At 42.8% G+C, this 23,079-nt stretch overlaps 1 protein-coding gene across 1 annotated transcript in view; it reads left to right on the top strand.

The window, feature by feature from the left end:
* Window positions 1-7,036, top strand: part of LOC143924025 (acetylcholine receptor subunit alpha-1-B) — a 40,311-nt gene extending 33,275 nt beyond the window's left edge. Inside the window, exons 8-9 of the mRNA XM_077448048.1 lie at window positions 501-740; window positions 1,810-7,036. Coding sequence (XP_077304174.1) covers window positions 501-740; window positions 1,810-1,941 — 372 coding nt within the window. The 3' untranslated portion in view covers window positions 1,942-7,036. The remainder of the gene's footprint in view (window positions 1-500; window positions 741-1,809) is intronic.
* The last annotated feature ends 16,043 nt before the right edge of the window (window positions 7,037-23,079 follow it).

The raw sequence follows: 23,079 nt of genomic DNA, 5'->3' as shown, positions 1-23,079 counted from the left end.
CCTTCTGATTGGCTGAGAAACAGCAGTGGGCACCATTGGCTCCCGCTGCTGCCAATCAAAGCCAATGAGAAGAAAGAGGGGGGAGGGATGAGACGTGCTTCTGTGTCTGAATGGACACACAAGCTGCTTGCTGGGGGGGCACTCAGCAGGGGGAAGGGGCGAGGAGCGCAGGCGAGGGACCCGACAAGAGGAGGATCTGGGCTGCTCTGAACAAAACCACCGCACAGAGAAGGTAAGTATATCATGTTTTTTATTTTTAAACAAAAAAAAATCACTTTAAGAATAAGAACTTTTTTCTGAATGGGTCATGTGTCTGAATTAAAACCCTACATACAACACACATTGCAGACAGTACGTTTTTCATATTTCCATGCTATGCTGAAGGAATCCAAATGAATATAGTTTCTATGTGGGACCCGCACTGTATGAGACAAATTTAGTTAGATAAACAAGGCCATAGACACCTAAAACAAAACACATTTATGTCCCTATTTTTTCAGGTATTTATTGAAACAATCCCAAATATGATGTTCTTCTCTACAATGAAACGACCTTCCCAAGAAAAGCAGGGCCCAAAGGTTTTTGCAGAAGACATTGACATATCAGAAATTTCAGGAAAAATGGGTCCAGCTGCTGTGACCTACCAATCACCAATCTTGAAAAACCCTGATGTCAAGAGTGCTATAGAAGGAGTCAAGTATATAGCAGAAACCATGAAATCTGACCAGGAATCCAATAAGGTATTTATCACAGAATGTTTCATCCATGTTCGACCAAATTCAATAAAGAAGATCAGGTCTACTGATCTCTAGCCAAATAGGGTAATCCTAAGGACTGAATGTATAGGAGTAGGTCAGAAAAAAATAATAATTTTGGGGCATTATATTTGTGGCTGGCATGCATTGGTGAGTACTGCTATAGAACAGAAAGCATCTAGTAGCAAGTAACATTAGGAGAAGTCTACAATGACTTTTAGCCTAGGTCTCCACTATTGCGACCTGAAATTCGCACGATTTTGCTGAAAATTTTTGCCGCAATTTTGATGCGACTTGAAGTAATATCTGTGTATTCTTGAGGTCTATGGACCACAAGTCACATCAAAGTCGGACCAAAGTAGTGCAGGGACTACTTTGAAGTTGCACAGATATGAGCGGTACTCATTGGAAATCATAGGGTACGACTTGCCATGCAACTTTGCAGTCCCATGTTGCAGGACAAGTGGAAATAGAGCCTTAGTAATTAAAGTCTATCTAAGGTCAAAGTTTTTTTTAAATATCTATTAGGATTTTTTTTCCAACTGTGTCCCCCCTCTTAAACATTATCCACCTGAACTAGTGTCCCCACTGAAATATTTTCCTTATATTCCTGTTTTGTTGACAACTCAAGTTATTGCATTTTCCCTAAATTTCATTTCTGGTGATAATGGTCAATAGAACGAATAGCGAGGGTGAATTTCCCATATGAAGGCACAGACATCAACTAAGACCTGATAGAAGTTCTGCTCCCTCACCAAAACTATAAACAAAAATCATCATTACATTATATGGCAGTTCTCTGCAGCGTTTAGGATCTACCCACCACCAATTAATGTTTGATTTTTTTTTTTTGATTTTTTTTTTAAAGGTGAAGGGGTAGGAAGGAGGTGGTGGGGGGTTCCTTACACAGAGCTGGGCTTTAACCACTAAACCACCAATAATTTTGAGGCAAGAGGTCTGATTTTAGACCAATGGGTTCATGTAGAATCAGCCCAATGTGATTCTCACTGTGCTATTTACTTTAATTTCAATATAACCCACGTTCTCTCTGCAGGCATCAGAAGAATGGAAGTTTGTTGCAATGGTGCTCGATCATGTCCTCTTGGCAGGCTTCATGATAGTTTGTGTCATCGGAACAATCGCTGTGTTTGCAGGACGCCTTATTGAGCTAAATTCACAGGAATGAATATGTCTTGGATTTCATGCTATCCAAAGGAAATGGCCAAGAAGAGGAATATTATGACTGTGATGCATTTCCATCATTCTGTATGAAGTATTACAGAATATATGCCATTCACATAAATAATATTGGTAATGTTCTTAAACAAGAATTCCAGTCTGGAAAAGGATAATATTTTTTAACATTCAAATTATTGTTAGAGTTCAAATTCTTTTTCTTTTCCATGCAATGAAGGAGGATTTAATAGATAGTCCAGGATCTGACACCCTGAAAGATGTTGTGCCTTGCCCACCCCACCATTGTATCATGGTTACTGACAGCATGGGAGTGGAGCATTTTTTCCTGGTTTGGACCACCACATAGCATTGTGAAAACATGGACCCCCCGCAGGTCCTATTTTTTTGTCTAATTCTTCCATTGTGTTTGTATGTAAAAGACATGGGAGCATCTAAATAATTAGTGCAAATAGTGCCTACAGGAATACCTAATATTCCTAAATTGTCACCAAAACATCATACTGTGAGAGCATCAGGTCATCTTCCCAACAGTATTACCAACATACTGACTTACTTTTGGGTTTATTTCATGAGGTCATGCAAAGTGAAATGACAATGTGCAACATGCATTAATTTACATCGGATTTACTGTATGTTTACTGTACTAACATTGAATAGGAAATGAAAATGTATGTTCAGCCAAAACTCTTGTTCTTAGTTTGTTGGTAGTTGAGGTGAGTCTGGTTTGAGGTCTAGATCAAGTTTTGCAGGCAGCCTAGTCATACAGTATCTCACAAAAGTGAGTGCGCCCCTCACATTTTTCTTAATTTTTTTATTATATCTTTTCATGTGACAACACTGAAGAAACAACACTTTGCTACAATGTAAAGTAGTTATTGTACAGCTTGTATAAAGGTGCAAATTTGCTGTCCTCTCAAAATAACTCTACACACAGCCATTAATGTCTAAACCACTGGCAACAAAAGTGAGTACACTCCTAAGTGAAAATGCCCAAATTGGTTCCAATTAGCCATTTTCCCTCCCCGGTGTCATGTGACTCATTAGTGTTACAAGGTCTCAGGTGTGAATGGGAAGCAGGTGTGTTTAATTTGGTGTTATTGCTCTCACTCTCTCATACTGGTCACTTGAAGTTCAACATGGCAAATAACTCTCTGAGGATCTGAAAATAAGATCTGTTTCTCTACATAAAGATGGCCTAGGCTATAAGAAGATTGCCAAGACCCTGAAACTGAGGTGCAGCACAGTGGCCGAGATCATACAGCGGTTTAACAGGACAGGTTCCACTCAGAACAGGCCTTGCCATGATCGGCCAAAGAGGTTGAGTGCACGTGCTCAGCGTCATATGCAGAGGTTGTCTTTGGGAAATAGACATATGAGTGCTGCCAGCATTGCTGTAGAGGTTGAAGGGGTGGGGGGTCAGCCTGTCAGTGCTCAGACCATACGCCACACACTACATCAAATTTGGTCTGCATGGCTGTCGTCCCAGAAGGAAACCTCTTCTAAAGATGATGGCTGTCGTCCCACAGAAAAGCCCGCAAACAGTTTTCTGAAAACAAGCAGACTAAGGACATGGATTACTGGAACCATGTCCTGTGGTCTGATGAGACCAAGATAAACTTATTTAGTTCAGATGGTGTCAAGCGTGTGTGGCTGTAACTAGATGAGGAGTACAAAGACAAGTGTGTCTTACCTACAGTCAAGCATGGTGGTGGGAGTGTCATGGTCTGGGGCTGCATGAGTGCTGCCAGCACTGGGGAGCTACAGTTCACTGAGGGAACCATGAATGCCAACATATATACTGTGACATACTGAAGCAGAATATGATCCCTTCCCTTCGGAGACTGGGCTGCAGGGCAGTATTCCAACGTGATAACGACTCCAAACACACCTCCAAGATGACCGCTGCCTTTCTAAAGAGGCTGAGGGTAAAGGTTATGAACTGGTCAAGTTTGTCTCCAGGCCTAAACCCTATTGAGCAGATGTGAGGCATCCTTATATGGAAGGTGGAGGAGCACAAGGTCTCTAACATCCACCAGCTCTGTGATGTCATCATGGAGGAGAGGAAGTGGACTCCAGTAGCAACCTGTGACGCACTGGTGAACCCCTTGTCCAAGAGGGTTACTGGAAAATAATGGTGGCCACACAAAATATTGACACTTTGGGCCCAATTTGGACATTTTCACCTGGGGTGTACTCACTGTTGTTGCCAGTGGTTTAGACATTAGTGGCTGTGTGTTGCGTTATTTTGAGCGGACTGCAGATTTACACTGTTATACAAGCAGTACACTCACTACTTCAATGTTGTCACATGAAAAGATATTAAATATTTACAAAAATATGAGGGGTGTACTCACTTTTGTGATATACTGTAGGTTTAATTATATACTTCTCCTCAAGGGGGTGTATTCTCCAATTTTCCTGGTATGAAATAAAACCAGGGACTGGAGGCCAGTCATCAACCCCAGGAGACCTAATGAGGACATCTTCAGATATCGATCAAGATCGGTTCATTACAAACCATCTCACATTCAGTTCTTCCTGAAGATTGGATACTGGCTATCGGCATAAAGGTGGTGTATCTTTACTTAATATTTTAGTTGTATCTGTTGTTTGCAGTTGAAGATATCCACCTTCAATTCATACATCTGCCATTTGCCCCCCTGGACTGGATTTCAAAGTTTTCTGGCCATCATAGTATTGTTGCAAGATATCAGAATCCACAACTAAGTTAATAATGTACTCCTACTAGCACACAGCTCACCATTGGTCTGTGAATTGTAAAATACTCAGTCACATAGAGATCACTCAGACTCTGGCTTACTTTCAATGCTATTATACTTCTGATAAACTTGGCCCAATCAAACCCTTATAACAAGGGTATCTGTAGCAGTGGTTTGGCAGATCCCTGAAACAACAGATCTTCATTACTCAGCCCATGAAGGCAAGAATGGTGAATTTGCAAAGGTAACTTTACAAATTGCCATTCTATTCAACCTGCAATGTGGATCACCCTTACTACAGATGCAAGCATTAATGGTTGGGGGGCATACTACCAAGGAGTGATGACTTGGGGTTACTGGAACTTCTTAAACAATGTCAAATGCACTGCAAAATCAGTGCAGCAGGCTGTGCCCTTTAGACCTTATCACAGGTAATTAAGTGTCTAGCTATCTCTAGATATGGACAACAAAACAGTGGTCATATTCTGTACATCAGGAAGCAAGAAGAAACTTGCAGTAGGACTTAAGCACATTGACTAAGATCATGAAGTGGATACAGTCCAATATAAGCCATATCTTGGAGGTGTATGTAGCAGGACCAGAGAACAAAGGGGGTCAATACACTCTCTCCCCATACCTTGGACAACAATGAATGGTCTTTGCATTTCAAGTGAGATGGTGCAGAAACGTGGACTTATTGGCGCCTCCCAAGAATACTGAGGTGACAAAATTCACCTTGAGATTTACTAGCTCTCAGGCAGTAGGAATCAATGCCATACTGCACTTTGACAAGCTTGCCAAGCCTATTCCTATTACTTGAACGTGCACTTGGCAGTGCAGTCGCTGTAGAGGGGAAGATCTAAAATTATGGGAAGCTCTGCTGATTTTATCATCCAATCATATACAAGCAAAAAAATTTTCCTTGCATGTCCCCCATGGATCTACAGCGGCTGCACTCGTAGTGCAAAGTGGATTTGCCTTTAGTAAATAAATCCCAGAGTCCTGAAAATTTATATCGTGACTACTGTGGAATAAGGAATGGCAGACCAACTGTTTGTGATTCCTATAGCGAAAAACAAGAATAAAGAGGCTTCCCTGAGAATGCTATTGGCGTGGATTACCAAGGTCATCGGCCAGATTTATAGGTAGAACTCTCTTCTGGGCAAGAAGAAGTGACTGGACACTCAATATGCAGAATATCCCTGCCATGGGCGTCATTATGGATGGTGTCAGTCAAGAGGTGGTCATCACCAAACACATTTCTGTCTCACTACTGTGTAGAATTTGGCGCACACGGTACTTTTGAATTTGAACAAAATATTGCTGCCTTTAAGGAAGATTAAAAGTTATTGTATCCCACCCAGCCCTGGTAGATAATTCCCATGTGAGTTGCAATGGAGATGTCAGGAAAACAGAAAACTGACTACCAATACCAATAATTGTCCTTTCCTGACCAATCTCCATGGCATCACATGAGTCCACACTGATTATTAGTTACAGAATTTCCCTACTAGGATGGAACTTAAATCTATTCATAAACATCTTGGTGGTATGAGAAGGAGGCAGGGTCAAACCATGTGTGATGCCATGGAGATAAGTCAGGAAAAGATAATTTCGATAAGTATTGGTAATCAATTTTTTTATGTTTTCTAATAGAGCTGGGTAAGGCTAGAACCTCCATTTTTGATTTTATTTTGTCTGTGTCCCTATTGCAGGTATCTTCTCACTTGCTGTTTAGCGAAACCATTGTCAGTAGGGAAGAAAGTAAGGGTAAATCTCCAAGCTAGCACTAAAAATCCATCAGGAAATCTATCCAAAACTATAAAAAAAAGTTTGGCTTGACACACTCTTTTTAATGTTCTCATGAAAAAGTTTAATTCTAAAGATAAATATTATGTGGGTGTGGAATCTATTTTTCTCATATGAAACTGATATTTAAATATTAATAGCCTCTATTTTTATGTATCAGTATTTTATCTCATAAATCTGTACAGGACCTCGCAATTATCACAGGCCAGATATTGATATTTAAAAGTGATAACCTGTTTGATAACTTTTGTGAATTGACATTTATGAAAAACAAAGTTAAACGTTTAAAATACTGTATTGTTTGGGGATAATGATAGTGAAAGAAATATCATATGCAGCATGTAAGGTAAACACTTTTTTAAATTGGCCAGTGTGATGATTTTACCTACATAAAAGAACAAACAATAAAGCACAAGACACAGTAAAGTTGGCCATACTCTAGTAGAATTTTGATAGATTTTTTTCATTTGAAGAATGTTTGTTCAATTTTGTAATTATTTGTCAAATTAACATTTGTTTTGAATTTTTTCTTGAATAAACACATTTCTAACAGTATACAGTAGATTGAAAAGTATTGCCTCAACGAATTAATAAAGTAGATAGGGGTGGGTACCATCATTCTATAATTTATAGTGAAGAAAGGGGGAGATTAAGTCAAGGGCTACTCTAAAAATTGCCCTCAATCGCCACTGATGGTCAGGACTATCTCGGTACCCAATTATACAATAGAAAATTTATAAAAATAGCATTTATTACAAAATATACAAAAAATATACATAAATTACAACAAAACCAGTTAGATTATTGTTGCAAAGATTCCACATGACAATAGCATTTAAAGAATAGCAATTTGAAAGCCCCCACAGATAAATAGAGGCACAGTGATGTAGGTGTAGGCGAAGTCCTCAACAATTTTTGTGGCCAATGCCGCTTCTTCAGGAGGCGTCAACCCAAGAAACATCTATAGAAGGATATAATTACATAATTACAGTATCATGGAAAACTGACAAATGGCTGTGCTGCCAATAAGACAATTATGTTAGAGTATTAAAAGAAAACCAGCATGATTCACCAATGGAGGCCCAATTGGGTAGCAGATGGCATCATTTAAGACACCCATTGACGGGTGATCCCCCGGGGGCGGATGAGGGGGGCTATTGGGACAGACTATAGATATATAAAAGAAGTATAATTAATTGATAGAAAAAGGGTTTCAACACAGAGCCAATGCACGAACAGTCTGCTGTCTGCTACCCAATTGGGCCTCCATTAGTGAGTTATGCTGGTTTTCTTTTAATACTCCAACATAATTGTGTTATTGGCAGCACAGCCATTTTTCAGTTTTCCATGATACTGTAATTATGTAATTATATCCTTCTATAGATGTTTCTTAGGTTGACGCCTTGAAGAAGCGGCATTGGCCACGAAACTTGTTGAGGACTACGTCTACGCCTCTATTTATCTTTAGGGGCTTTCAAATAGCTATTTTTTAAATGCTATTGTCATGTGGAATCTTTGCAACAATTATCTAATTGGTTTTGTTGTAATTTATGTATATTTTTTGTATATTTTGTAATAAATACTATTTTTTATAAATTTTCTATTGTATAATTGGGTACCAAGATAGTCCTAACCATCATTGGCGATTGAGGATCAATTTTTGCAGTAGCTCTTGACTTAATCTCCCCCCTTCTTCACTAACAGTGTACAGTATGTGATTTGTGTTTAGGAAAATACATTCATTCCAATATTGAAATGTTAAAAACAAATTAAATTTTGAAATACTTTCAAATTACATTCATCAAGTCAATGAATATACCGAGAATTTTCATATGATTGTTTGAAAATCTACTAGTGTATGACCAACTTAAAGTGGTTGTAAACCCCAGTCATGGAATCTGAACTAAGCACATATATCTGTAGTGTTTATTTATCTCTCTCCAAAGCTCTAACACACAATTGGACTTTCCGCCAACAAAACCATGGATTTATTTCCAAAGGATGTTGGTTCAAACTTGTCTTGCATACACACGGACACATAAATGTTGGTCAAAAATTCAGAGTGTGGGAACGCGGTGACGTACAAGACGTATGACGAGCCGAGAAAAGGGAAGTTCAATAGCCAGTGCAGCTCCTTCTGCTTGATTCAGAGCATGCGTGAACTTTTGTGCGACGGACTTGTGTACAGACGATTGAACTTTCCGACAACAAGTTTTGTTGGCGGAAAATTTGAGAAACTGCTCTCAAACATTTGTGTGCTGAAATTCCGACAGCAAATGTTAGATGGAGCATACACATGGTGGGACTTTCCGCCAACAAGCTCACATCCAACATTTCCCGTTGGAAAGTCCGACCGTGTGTACGCGGCATAAGTGTCATTTCTCTCTGGTGCTTCATTTCTCTGTTATCAGCATGAGTCACTTGTGAGAAGTTTTCCTGACACATGAGATAAATTTTTGTCAGGAGGGAGAGCTCAGAATGGAGCTTGTCTATTTAGAACACCATTCTTCTGCTGTGCGGAGGGGGGAGTGTGTGCCTTTCCTCCAATCAGCTCTCACAGAGTGTTACTGCAGTCTCTCCGCCCTTCTCTATGTGCTGCTGACAGATGATGATTTTTAACATGATCTGCACTTTGGAAGGGATGTGGAGTGGAGAAGACCGCAGATAAACAAGTAAAACCTATGTAGGAGGATTTGTTTCATCTCTGTGTATCATCTGAGACTGTTCACTTCACTGAGTATATGTGAGGGTTTACAACCACTTTAAAGCTTCCTATACTGACCCCACTTGCACTTTTTAATGGCACAACATGGGGTTGCTGCTACCCAAAATAAGGTAACATACAGTTCATATTTAGTTGAGTTTGACATATGATATACCCTTTGCTTTAAAGCGGGAGTCCGCCGTTTTTTTGTTTTTTTTTAAGCCAGCAGCTACAAATACTGCAGCTGCTGACTTTTAAAATAATGACACTTACCCGCCTTGTGCACCCGCGATGTCGGCACCCGAAGCCGATCTCTCAATCGTCTCTCGGGTGCTGCCGCCGCCATCTTGGGTATGGGAATCAGGAAGTGGAGCCTTGCGGCTTAATTTCCCGGTTCCCTACTGCGCATGCGCGAGTCGCACTGCTCAATAAGGATGGTCCCCGCTGTCTCTGGGATCCGTGTGTTTCCCAGCAGACAGCGGGGGACCTTCGGAAAGGGGCGTCGATTCTGCGGAAAGGGGCATAGCTTCTGCAGATATCTATGCCGGAAGTGGGTACAGATACCTGTATTGTACAGGTACCTGCACCCCCCTCCCCCCTGAAAGGTGCCAATTGTGGCGCCGGAGGGGGGGAGGATTCCAATGAGCAGAAGCTCCACTTTAGGGTGGAGCTCCGCTTTAATTTGAATTGCTTTAAATTATTTTTTTAAATATAGTTCCTTTTAGTTTTCAAAAGTTCTACTTACATAAAATATTTTCAGAGTTTCCGAGATATAATAGAACATGAGGAAGGAGTTCAGCCACAAGGGTTTCTCTGTTTGCATATTAGAAGAGTTAAAAGGGAGGTAGACGATCAGTCACTGGAGCAAAAAAAGGGAGTACATTTTTCTGTATGTTGCCTCCTGTCTTCCATTCTGACATTTTGGGGAATACACAAGTTTACAAGGGACAGAAAGTCATGCGCTGTTTTAACTTTGACACCATGGGGCTTATTGTGTGAGCTTTCCAAAAGCTGATCATTTATATATACAATGAACTATACTAAACACTTTTAAAGCAGTTCTGCAGGCCCATTTTTTCATTCAAATAAGAAATGTGGTAATACTTATCTGCTCTGTGCAATGATATTGCACAGAGAAGCCCCGTACCTCCACCTCTGGTGTCCCCCACCAGCGCTGTCCGCTCCTCCTCTTCTCTGACTGCCACCATAGCAAGCTGTGCACTGTGGTGGCACTTGTGTCGGTGCACTCCTGTGACAAGTTGTGTGCGTCCATATGCACAGATAACGTGACTCGGCCACGCCCCTGCTCCCTCATAACAGGATTTGATTGACAGCAGCAGGAGACAACTGCTGCTTTGTGTACAGTGAGTAGAGGAAGAGAGAGTAGTACTGCTGCAGAGGGAAGCAGCCATAGATCGAAAGAGGAGCCAGGCAAGTATTTAGGAGGCAGCTGGGGGGATTAATCATTACAAAATTGTGATCTTGGTTCAACCCCCCTCACAATCTTAATCCAGCATTGCCACGATTCATGTTAAACAAGTGCAGAATCGGCAGAGCTGTCAAAAGAAAAAAAAAAACGTAGCCGGCAAATGTTTATCAACAGCGATAAAAAGAAACACTGTATCTCTTGGTTCATTTAGATCAAAGGGATGAACTTCCCTCTGTAAATGAGGTCAGTTTAACCACTTAAAGATCAGAAATTCGGCCACCAAAAGACCAATGAGAGCTTTTGGTTGGAAAATGTGACAGTATGTATGCTCCATCTGACTTTTTCTGGCCGAATTCCTGCCAGCAAAAGATTGAGAGCATGTTCTAAATTTTTCGGTCAGAAAAATTTCCGACCAGAAATTCTGATCATCTGTACAAATTCCGACGCGCAAAAATCTTACGCATGCTTGGAAACAATTCCACGCATGCTCAGAAGCCGCTAAACTTCATTTTCTCTGCTCGTCGTACTGTTGTACGTCACTGCGTTCTTGATGGTCGAAAGTTCAGATAACTTTTGTGTGAATGCAAAACAGCTTGAGCGGAATTCCATCGGAAAAATCATCCAAGATTTTTCCCACGGAAATTCCGCTCGTGTATACAGGGCATAATGCTTACAAGTTAAAATCAGTATTTTTTTGCTTGAAAATTACTTGGAACCCCCAAACATATTTTATACATATATATATATATATATATATATATATATATATATATATATATATATATATTATTATTATTATTTTTTTCTTTAGCAGAGACCCTAGAGAATAAAATATAGATTGTTGCAATATTTTATGTCACACTGTATTTGCTCAGCAGTCTTTCAAAAGCAATTTTTGGGAAAAAATATACTTCAACGAATTGAAAAAACTAAACAGTGAAGTACGAAGTGTGAGTGGGTACCTGTCAAAACCAGGTACCCGCTTCCCGCTCCCCCCCAAAAGGTGCCAAATGTGGCAGTGGAGGGGGGGAGGAGGCAGACAAGTGGAGCTTCCACTTTTTGGGTGGAGCTTCTCTTTAAGTCATTTAAATTGTTTGTTTTAGTGTTGTCTTTAATTACAAAATATCTGTTTCAGACCTGGGCAATTTAGACTGAGCATTTGTTTAAAAATAAATTACTTGCAATGAAAAAATAAAGAAATCTGAAAGGGCATGTAATCTCTTATTTTCCTCTGAAAGTAGAACTTGGTTCTACCCATATCCCAAGCCTCCCTATTGGTCCTTTAGTTTGATGGACAGCTTTACTGATCAATGCAAAGTCTCAGAGGACAGTAGAGGGGGTTGGAGCAATATAGATGTCTAGTGGCATGCATATGAATTCATCTGCCTATCTCTTGGGATCTACTGATCATTCTGACTCAATGTAACCTACATTTTACTCTATACATTGTTTCATTAGATGCCCAGTTTGACTTGCACAGGTGTATGACAGGCTTATTTAAACCAACAGCAATACTATGTCCAATTGGATGATTTCCCCAAAAATATGAAGAATGTTTGTTTTACACATTTTTATCAATAAAACATGTATGAATCCTTACTTGGGTCTGAGATATTATTTGTTGATAATTCTAAAATATTTGTGATACAATCATTGTAAGAACAAACATTAATGTTGTGTCCTGGTATCTACTGATATTGCTTAGGCCTGATTCACATGGGACTGCTGCACGCAAAAGGCTTTTTATCTTAATGCATTAAGATAAAAAAACCTTCTGACTTTACAACCCCTTTAACCATCAATCATTTATTAACCAATGTTCTCAGAAATGCAGCTAAAAATCACTTTTATTTTGCTGCCCCCATTGACATGAACACATTTTTCAGCAAATGCAAAATTTTGCCCAAATCTCTAAATTTTCTGTGAAATCAACACTTTCAATTTTGCGCATCCCTAGCAAGCATGAAAGTTCAATTAAAAATATTCAGGAATACAGGAGTAATACTTTTTTTCAATGCAGATACATTTAATAATTAAATACATGTAAAAGTTTTGGATTATGGTTAGGAGATTTTATGGGATAGAATAATTTTACATGAGTCATGTTTTAGCCCTGCCAAGAGGTGCATAACACATTATTGTACAATGACAAACAATATACATTCTGCACTTCTCAGCATGTTATTTATAGACAGTCGTGTCCGGTTGCACACTAGCTATATCGTATGAAATCAGTCATATATCATACATGAGTTCTGACTTTTTTTATTTTAAATGACAGTCAATGTATGCATTAACTCAGCATATGAATTCCTTATTCATATTACAAGACATGATAAAGCCATGATCAAACAAAAAAAATGTAAGCACCTCCCAGCTATATAAGGCTGCATGCATATGGTCATATTTAAAATGCTCCCAATTACATTGGATCTTTCAGTTAAGAGCTGGCAGAAATATTCACCATAACCATGCTCATTTTGATACATAATTGCACAGGTTTATGCAAGTCAGCAAAACAGCCAGGAAGCTTGCAGACTATTGCCGTGTACACGCGGCCAGACTTTTCGACGGACTAGGTCAGACGGAACGAATCCGCCGGACAATTTGATCCTGTGTGGACTTCATCGGACCTTTGCTGTCTAAAAATCAGACAGACTTTAGATTTAAAACATGTTTCAAATCTTTTCGACGGACTCGAGTACAGTCGAAAAATCCGTTCGTCTGTATGCTAGTCCGACGGATGAAAACTGACACTAGGGCAGCTATTGGTTACTGGCGATGAACTTCCTTATTCTAGTCCGGTTGTATGTCACCACGTTCGATTCCGTCGGACTTTGGTGTGCTTGTGTGTGGCCAAGTCGGTTATCCACAGCCTAGAGAAATAACACTGTCCCCTAATGGCAGAACTCTTCAGATTCATAAACAGTAGCACCGAATGCCACTATAGTTGCCAGTAGGCCTCTCACCAGATCGGAACTAGGGTGAAGTACTCCTGGAGCTGTATTCTCTCTTCGAGGCAGGACTAAAGCACAGCCCTTGTGTGGAGTCAGGTAAAAGGCAGCCTGTCAGACCTTGGGCCTATCTCTCATGTCTGTATTAGATGGAGGTCCTCTCTGTGAGTCCCAGTAACACATGATCCTCTCCCATTAGTTCCAGTGAAATGGAAGGAAAACTGGAATACTCTGGACACTGAAAACTGGAACAAGTAGATGTTGGAACAATAGTGATTCTGGAACCGTAACACAGGAGCAGTAAAACATAGCCACTGAGACTTTTCAAGTCCCAACAACAGTCCTAAGAGCAACAGCAGTACCTCTCACTGCAGCATGTGGCCCAATACAGCTCACAGCAGCCTATCTAGCCATCTTCTTGGGCAGTACACAATAACAGCCCTTCACTCCCCAAGCCCTATACACAGGTTTTGGGGTACTACCAGCTCTCCAAGCAGGTCCCAGTGTTCTGAGACTTGTTGTGTGATGGAAGGAGCAAAATTCCCCTGTGCAGTGACCATTACCAACTCCCCCTAACCCTCAGTCAATGGGAAGTTCTCATGCCCCATTACTAAGGGCAGGCATTGTCCTGGCTGTAGCATCAGCCAATAGGAGTCCTTCATTATCCTCCTCTCTTCCTACCCTCTCACTCAAGCAGAGAGGCTAAAACAAAATACAATTCAAGATTGCGCTGATGGGCAGATTTAAGGGAGCCAAGCCAGAGCTACACTTAAGCCCCATACACACTATCAGATTTTCTGCTGATTTTTGTCAGCAGATTTACCAAAACCATATAATATGAGGTCAAACCTTAGGAGTTTCAATTTGTATGCAATCAGGCAGGCCCTTGCACTACATGGTTTTGGTAAATCTGCTGACAAAAATCAGCAGAAAATCCGATAGTGTGTATGGGGCTTAAGGCTAGATTCACACTAGCCCATTCTCTGAAAAGTGATCACAGTGGATCACTTTTAGAGTGGGGCAAAACAGCCACTGTCAGGCATTTTCTTTTACAAGGGGACTAATGTACCACAACCATGAGCCAGTCTGTTGTAGCACAGTCCCATTGACGTGAAGAACTGAGCTTGATTTGCTATGTTCAATTTTCCATGGCTGTGGCATATGAACAGCCCTCTCCAGCTCTTTTGTGTACTTTAGGTAGGGGGTCAAGGGCTGCAAAACCTCAGCACAATCACCTGTTCACCCCCCTCCCCTTGGCTGTTCATGTGAATGCAGCCTAAAAAAATATTCCTTTAAATGCAGAAATCAGAAGATAAAGCAAGGTCCATAAAGGCATGGATGAGCGAGTTTGGTGTGAATGAAATTGACTGGCCTGCAGCTACTGTCCTGACCTCAACCCTATAGAACACTTTTGGGATGAATTAGAATGCAGAATGTGAGCCAGACCTTCTAGTCCACATCGGTGCCTGACCTCACAAATGCACTTCTGGAAGAATGGTCAAACACTCCCATAGACACACTCTTAAACCTTGTGGACAGCCTTCCCAGAAGAGTTGAAGCTGTTATAGCTGCAAAGGGTGGACCATCTTAATATTGAACCCTACGGACTAAGACTGTTATGCCATTAAAATTCATGTGCGTGTAAAGACAGGTACCCCAATACTTTGGATAATATAATGTATATCAGTGGACTGTCAGAAACTGCAGACATACCATAGAAATTAATGGTCAGGCACTGGGGACATGCTGCAAAAGGGAGTGCAGGATAAATACATTTTTCCACTCCCGCTACTGACTACTGTAGTCTAAGGGCCACAGAAAAAGTACCAAAGGGCCGCATGCAGGCCTTAGGCAGCAGTTTGGGCATCAGAGAGCCAGAAGATGATTACTTCTTATACAACCAGGGCTGATACTACCACTAGGCAAACTAGGCAGCTGCCTAGGGTGCCCTGCTGCCTAGGGCACCTGGCCACTAGTGTTCTTACTCTCTTCTATCTGCAGCAAGCAACTAAGTCTCAGCATCAGCAGGCAACTGCAGCTCCTTTCGCACATAGTGTCAGAGGCGCAGCGGCGGTGGAGGTCTGTGTCTGTGTCCCAACTCATAAATGAATAGAAACAAGCAAACATTCATTGATGGGCACTGGTAGGCTGCATTCATGGGCGCTTGTAGGCTACATTCAATGGGCACTGGTGAGGCTACATTTGATGGGCGCTGGTGAGGCTGCATTGATGGGTGCTGGTGAGGCTACATTGATGGGTGCTGGTAGGCTGCATTTGATGGGCGCTGGTGAGGCTGCATTTGATGGGCGCTGGTAGGCTGCACTGATGGGTGCTGATGAGGATGCATTTGATGGGTGCTGGTGAGGCTGCATTTGATGAGCGCTTTATTAAAAAGGTGGGGTATACATGGACAGGGGGTGGAGTCAGGGGTGGAGCCAAGGGGGAGGTAAAATTAGGTTTTGCCTAGGGTGTCCTAGCCCTGTATATAACTCTTATGCCAAGACAGTCAAAAACATGTAATTATTTTTAAGTCCATGAAAATGGCTTCCTCGTTGGCTTTTCTATTGGAAAGCAACAAAGAGAGGTCCTTTTATAGGTATTAAAGCACAAATAGGGTAATTTGGAGAGGCATACATAAGCAGAAGAGGTTTTACTATGTCGCAAAATGTGACAGTGAGCAGCCATTACAACACATGGAAGTGCTTTGTTCTGCAAAAACTCCCTTTCTTCCACCTTTCATCTCTAGAGAATTTCCTGATCTGTCTTCTGTAAATAGTTTTTTTTTTGTTCAGAATGTTTTCCACATCATTTCTAAGAAGCTTTGTCTATCCACAGGGCCAGATTTCAAGAAAGTATCTCCATCAAGTGATCAAACTGTAACGTAATATTGAATCCTTTCTGCTGAAAGCTTACATAGGAAAACAGAAGTAACTAATACATAAAAGAGCAACACCCAGACACAATGATATCACATTTGGGTTAAATTACTAAACAGGATGTTCACCAATAATAGTGAGGTAAAGCTTTTTTTACTTGAAATACTCATTCATATGCAAAGGATATTAAAGAGAACCTGTCACCAACCTAACCCTTCTAAAATTAAAATATTATGTGGATGCATTTACAATGCAAAAGCTGTAAATTAGCATGTAAATACATTTGATATTCTGCTGTTCTGACAGCACTTTGATGGAGTTTCAGAGGTGCGTTGTTTTAGCCTGAAGCTTTTGCTCCTTCTTTTCTGCCCTTATGCCACCTGTGCTCCTGCCAGTGGCTGGAGAATCCTTGTGCGATCTGCATATGTAGCACCCTCTAGTGTGCTAGAATAGGAATCGTTAGGTTTTGTTAGGCCCCATGCACATGAGACGCCGATGCAAACTCTGCTGAACACATGTTTTTAAAAGCTGAAACCGGCGTTTTGCTTTGTTTGCATTCCGCGTTTAGCCACGTTTAACCGTATTTGCGGCTAAAAGCGTTTATATAAGATAACCTCATAAGACCCTCCCTCCCCAAGCTCAAAAAACTATTTAACTATTTCAGCTATTTTGTGAGACCAGAGTGAGTAGCAGCAGCTGTGAGAGCAGCAGTGTACTTGTATTCAACATGTCACTTGCCACGTCACCTGCTACAAGTTGTGGATTGTCCACTTGCCAAGTCACTTGCCACAAGTTGTGGATTGTCCACTTGCCACATCACCTGCCACGTCACTTGCCACAAGTTGTGTATTGTCCACTTGCCACATAACTTGCCACAAGTTGCTTGTTCAAATCTAACAACATATGGGTCAAATTCCAATTATACTTCGGATTAACAGCAATGCTAGTGGTGTATTGGATTGGATCAAGGGCTCATTAGGGTATATAAATGGTCTATGAATCATTGCAAGCAATTACAATTGTTTAAAATATTTTTTTATGGTTTTTCATAATTTTACATCATTTTTGAGATTTTTAATGTAAAAAAAATAGGGCACCTTTAAAAACGCTTATAAACGCAAATGTGGTTAAATGCGGTACCGGAGTTTTGCTGTGTTTAGCCACGTTTAGCTGCGTTTGGCGTCTAAAACGTGGAAAATTTTTGCATTTGAACGCATTTTTTTTGCTTCTGGAAAAACTAGGTTAAACGCAACTGCATAAAAACAGCAAAAAACTAGACTGTGTAAATGGACACATAGGATAACATTGAATGAGTTCAGGAGCAGTTGAAAAAAGTGTTCAACTGCCTCTGAACACGCGTTTAACAGCGTCTCGTGTGCATAGGGCCTAAGAGTAAGCAAAATGTTTAGGCTTGGCTGCCAGCCAAGCCTGTGTTTTATCTGGGTCAGGGGAGTGACTCTGGGAAGCTGATATGACTCAGGGGCAGCATCTCTGATACCTTCCCTTACTTCTAGAAATTTGGACAAGATTTTAGAAGAATGGGAGTGGAGGTTAGGAGGAGCTGCCTGGCGTATTCATGAGGGCCCTGACCAACAGATTGGTTGGCAGGGGGCAGGCCTCCTCAAGTACTCTGTCAGGTGGGGGGTAACCTTGGGTCTGGCAGCTCGGGTGCGGAAGGAACCCTCATGGCACACAGAGCTGTCCTGACCAGTGGCACGGGAGCAGGTGTGAGAACCGGAGGAGAACACTGCCTGGCAAATCTCCAGTGAAGAAGACAGCCAGGTGAGCTGGTGAGTGTTACAGTCGGGAGGACTGAGAGGTAGCCTGAGAGGACTGGGAGAAAGCAGTCTGGGATGGATGCAGAGTCCATCTGGGAGGACTGTGGAGCCTTAGTCAGGAGGGCTAGAGGAAGAAGCAACTGCAGTCAGGTGGGCTGGTAGTGCCTGAAGAGGTGGTGTTGGGATCAGTAGACACAGAAAGACAGCTGGTCACTAAGACTTTGCTACACTACCAAAGGGGCCCATGGCCCTTGCCTGTAAAGGGATTTGCTACTAATCTGACTGAGCTCAATTGTCAGATCACCTAACAGCTTGCCAGCTGTTCCTGGGACTTGTAGTGCTGCAAGCAACTGTTGTGCTGGAGGAGTGTAAATACAGTACTCTGTACAGAAGAAGTTGTCCCCGTAAAGTTCTGCTAAATTTAAGTGAGCATCCCATAATACTCTTATCCCGATCCGAGTTCAATACCCCTTATAAAAACACAAAAACAAAGCCGCAAGGACTGTTTTCTGACTAAAGTGTGTTGTGGAAAATCTTGTGTGCCTGGCTGTGCAGGATGTGGGATACTTTATTGACCAGCAACTCCTGCAGGGGTAGCGCTACACGTAGATTGTGTTTGTAGCACCCACCACATTTAGGTGGGTGCTAATCAGGTTTAGTTAGGTAAGTGTTTTTTGCCAGGGCCTTACATTTCTTTAGGCCTGGTTGTTTGGTTTGGATGGGAGGAGTGACAGAGTAGAGAGGGGAGGGTGTGGCCACCTGCATTCTGCCCTGAAAGGCCTCCCTTACCTTCTGTTGAAATGTTCTGCGGAAGGCAGGCTGAGGACTGGGGTGCAGGCAGTTTGTAGAGAGCCCTGGACCAATCGTTAAATGGTATTGGCAGGGGCAGGCCTCGTATATAAACTGGGGGTCACATGCTCCTGGGAGGAGATGGGAGAAGTTGGATCCAGAGAAGCAGCAGTAATGTAACCCACAAGGAGCAGGCTTGAAGGCCTGGGGGTTCAGAGACCCAGCGCTGGATAGCAAGAACTAGACCTGAAGGCCTGAGGGTTCAGAGACCTCAGTGCTGGATGGGTCAACAAAACTAAGCCACCATGTAACTCCGGGAGAAGTGGACTGGGCATCTCAAGCTGGGATGTTTCCAACCATGCAGAGCGGGAAGTAGCTGCAAAAAGGACGCATTCGACTGGGATCTGCTTCAGGGCTGGTGCAAGGATTTTTGACACCCTAGGCAAAACCTCATTTTGCTGCACCCCCTTGGCTCCACCACTGACTCCACCCCCTTTGTCCTGCCCATGTATACCCTACCTTTTTAATTAAACGCCCATCAATGTAGCCTACTAGTGTCCATCAATAAATGTTTGCTTGCTTCCACACAGTCCTGTGCCTCTGACACTATGTGCTGCCTGCTGATACTGAGACTTAGTTGCTTGTTGTAGAGAGAAGAGAGTAGGAACACCAGTGGCCGGGCGCCCCTAGGCAGCAGGGCGCCCTAGGCGGCTGCCAAGTTTGCCTAGTGGTAGCACCGGCCCTGATCTGCTTTCTGTGGCAATCATGGACTGTCGGTGGGAGAGTGCAGTGGGAGTGCAACCCAGCGGTGCTTATTTGTCCAGGACTTTCCTGAACTGACACGGGAGGATCGCAGGAGTCAAGATAGGCAGGTGAGGCCTGGGGCTTCCAGCATCCATTTACCACCATGCTTTTCAGAGGGGCATTGGTCAGTCCATTATAGGAAAGGACTTTACACTCAGGAACCAGAAAGAGAGAGGCAGCTCGTATTTCCCTAAGCAATCTTGTAACATACTGCAACTAAGAAAATAAAGTTCTTTTAAGGGTTCATGGACTGTCTGCTGATTGTAATTTGTGCAGGGGTGGAAGAACGGACGCAGTTAACAGAAAGGTATGAACACCCAGCAGCACCCAAGGGGGTAGTGCGCTACATGTTTGTATATTTTGCAAGGATTCCCTGGCTGCTGCCAGGAGCACAGGTGACAATTGGGCCAGGGAGATGCAGCTACAGCATCCGGTTGGCAATTATAAAAGCTGTGGTAATAAGAACTACCTGGATCTGGTGCATGTGTTGGTGCTGGTACCAGGGGCGTAACTATAGGGGGTGCAGCAGTTGCGACTGCAACCGGGCCCTGTGATGCAGGGGGCCCATGCAGCCCCCTCTACATATGTCCGGCAGCAGCATAGGCAGCTAGGGGTACCAGTGCACCATGCACACGGGTGGCTGGAGGTGGAGGGTGACTAGCAGAGCTCCATGCTCGACTATTGCACTGGCTGCTCTTTAGTTGTGCATTCCCTGCATGACCTGTGTCCTCGGCTGGCTCCTCAGAGTACCCCTCTCATTCTCCATGCATTGCCGCTCAGTCCGATGTCTGTTCTCCCCAGCCAGAGTCCCGCCCCCCCCCGAGTCCGGTCCACACTGCACTGCATACTTCTCCCGGGTAAACAAACTTTAAGCACACAGATGCAGTGCAGCCCTATGAGAGCCCCCTGGAGGACACTGCATGCTTGTCTGCCAGCCCCCCTCCTCCCCCGCCATACACAGATGATGAAAGGTCTTTCTGGGAGATATGCTCATCACCCGTCCAGCTCACTGGATGGAGCCCAGGCCAACATGGATGAGTGCGCGGCCTACAGCTTGGTCATGGTGAGTGAGAGGACCCCATTCCCCACACACCATTACATACCCCCTCCATCTCCCCCTGGGGACAGGGACCCCTTCTCACGTGGGGACAGGGACCCCCACCTCCCCTGGGGGCAGTAACTTCATCTGCCCTGGAGAAAAGCACCTCATCTCTTCTGGGGACGGGGACCCCATCCTGCCTAGGGACAATCCCCCAATGGAGCACCTAAAAAAAAATAAAGAAAAAAAAAAAAAAAAAACTTATACCAGTGGTGGAACTACAGGGCTCACAAAGGTCATACATGTGACCATGCCCTGGAGTTCCACCGCCAGACTTGGAGGGAAGGGCCCTGGCTGGGGTTCAGGGGGGCCCTTCATGGTTTCTTGCATCGGGGCCCTGAAGGTTCTAGTTACGCCTCTGGCTGGTACCGAAACTGGCGCAAATAAAAATGGTGTTAAATGGACCATATCTCCAGAAAAGTAGCATTACTTTATAGAATTCCCCCAATTATATTTTGTACTGTGTGCAATGGTAGGTAAAAATGAATGTAATCAGTGAATTCAGCAGCTCCTCACCTATAACCATACCTTGCTTCTCATTTACACTGGAGCGGGTTGTTGTGGTATGAGCAAAGCTTAGTTTGCAGGTTACTAGGTACTGCCAGCTGACGCATCCGTATCAATGCTCATGTGTTGGCGAATTGGCTCATGCTATTATCACCCTTCTATTTTTATTTCTCACAGTAGCTGTAAACCATTTCCTTTTTTCTGTGCACTTTGGTTTCCTGTTATCTTTGTGTTGTTCGGTTATAGCCTCTGCTTAGAGACCCAGGAAAGTATTTGTACATGCAGAAATGGAGACTTTATTGATTGAGAAAGTAAATGTAAAAGATGGCCCTAATAACATGAGCATTTCTGAGCATCCATAACACCTTCTCTTACCATAGTAGTTGTCATGTCTGTATAGAATCCTTGTGCTGTTATTTGAGGTTTGTCTGTTCCCCAGAGATACAAACACTGCACACAATTGCGTAATAAACACGGAATAAATAAAAAATAGAATTAAAGCCGAATTTACTCTATGCAAATTCCCCTGCTCCCCCCTTCCTTTTCTAACGGTCTTCTTAGGCTAAGTGTAGACATGCGACAGACTTTGCGATCTGCGATGGAGATGTTTTACGGGCAGTAAGGTGGCAATATGTTGCTTCTTCACTGCCTGACAATGTAAAATCTGCACCACTGCTCTACAATGGCATCATTGAATACTAGTGATAACTAGTGGCGGAAAAGGATTACTGCTGGGGCAGTTCAAGGTTGAAGTTTAGTATTACAGCAAAAGTCATAGCTCCCAACTGTCCCTGATTTCGAGGGACTGTCCATGATTTGAAACAATGACCCTCGTTCCCCCTCATTTTGCTCTGATCTATATAGTTGTATATAAAGTGCACTTTTAATATTTCAAAAAGGGATTTCCAGTGCTAAATCTTTCATCTAATTTCTAAATTGCTGCATCAGTGCCGCCTATCAGTGCCACATATCAGTGCCCATCAATGCCACCTCATCAGTGCCACTTCATTGGTGCTACCTTATCAGTGCCCATCAGTCCTGCCTTATCAGTGCCCGTCAGTGCAGCCCCATCAGTGCCCATCAGTGAAGGAGAAAACTTACTTTCCTGGTGCCTCCATGGCAGCATACCTGTGACAAGCTCCTCCTTGGCTCCTCCCTCAGGACTAGTGAATATTATAAAAGAAAAGGTTAGTACAGCCCCCGCATTCTCCTTTTTTTCCTCATACCTCATGGCAGTGAATCCTGGTCGGCGTCTTTACCTTCTGCATTCGGCAGCTTCCGTCCGGGTTCAAGCCTCTCCCGGACGCAGTTCCTTCTCTTGGGCAGCTAAATGTGCTTATAAGGTTGGAAGTCCCTTCTGTAGGATCTTTTGGGACAAGCAGTTTGTCTCTTAAGTAAGAGCTTTATCTGCAGTTTGGGCGTTCAGGCTTCAGCTCACGGCAGCAGAGGTAGCAGCTTTTTTTTTTTTTGCTTTTTTTCTCCTTTCCGTCTCTTCCTTCCCTTCTGTCCTCCTTTTCTCTTTATCTGAGGCTTGTAATTCGTCTCTTGCCTCTCCTTTCCTCTTCCCTCTCTCTTTTCCTCCTCCCCAGCTCTCTGGTCGCGTTCCCCTGGCTCCCATACTTCTTAGAGACCCCCCTCCCTTTCCCCCTCACTTCTGT

Source organism: Lithobates pipiens, unplaced genomic scaffold (assembly GCF_037356315.1).
Source record: "Lithobates pipiens isolate NorthernLeopardFrog02 unplaced genomic scaffold, aLitPip1_a1.2 Scaffold_22, whole genome shotgun sequence".
NCBI classification, from domain to species: domain Eukaryota; kingdom Metazoa; phylum Chordata; class Amphibia; order Anura; family Ranidae; genus Lithobates; species Lithobates pipiens.
This window is presented reverse-complemented; position numbering and strand designations above follow the sequence as displayed.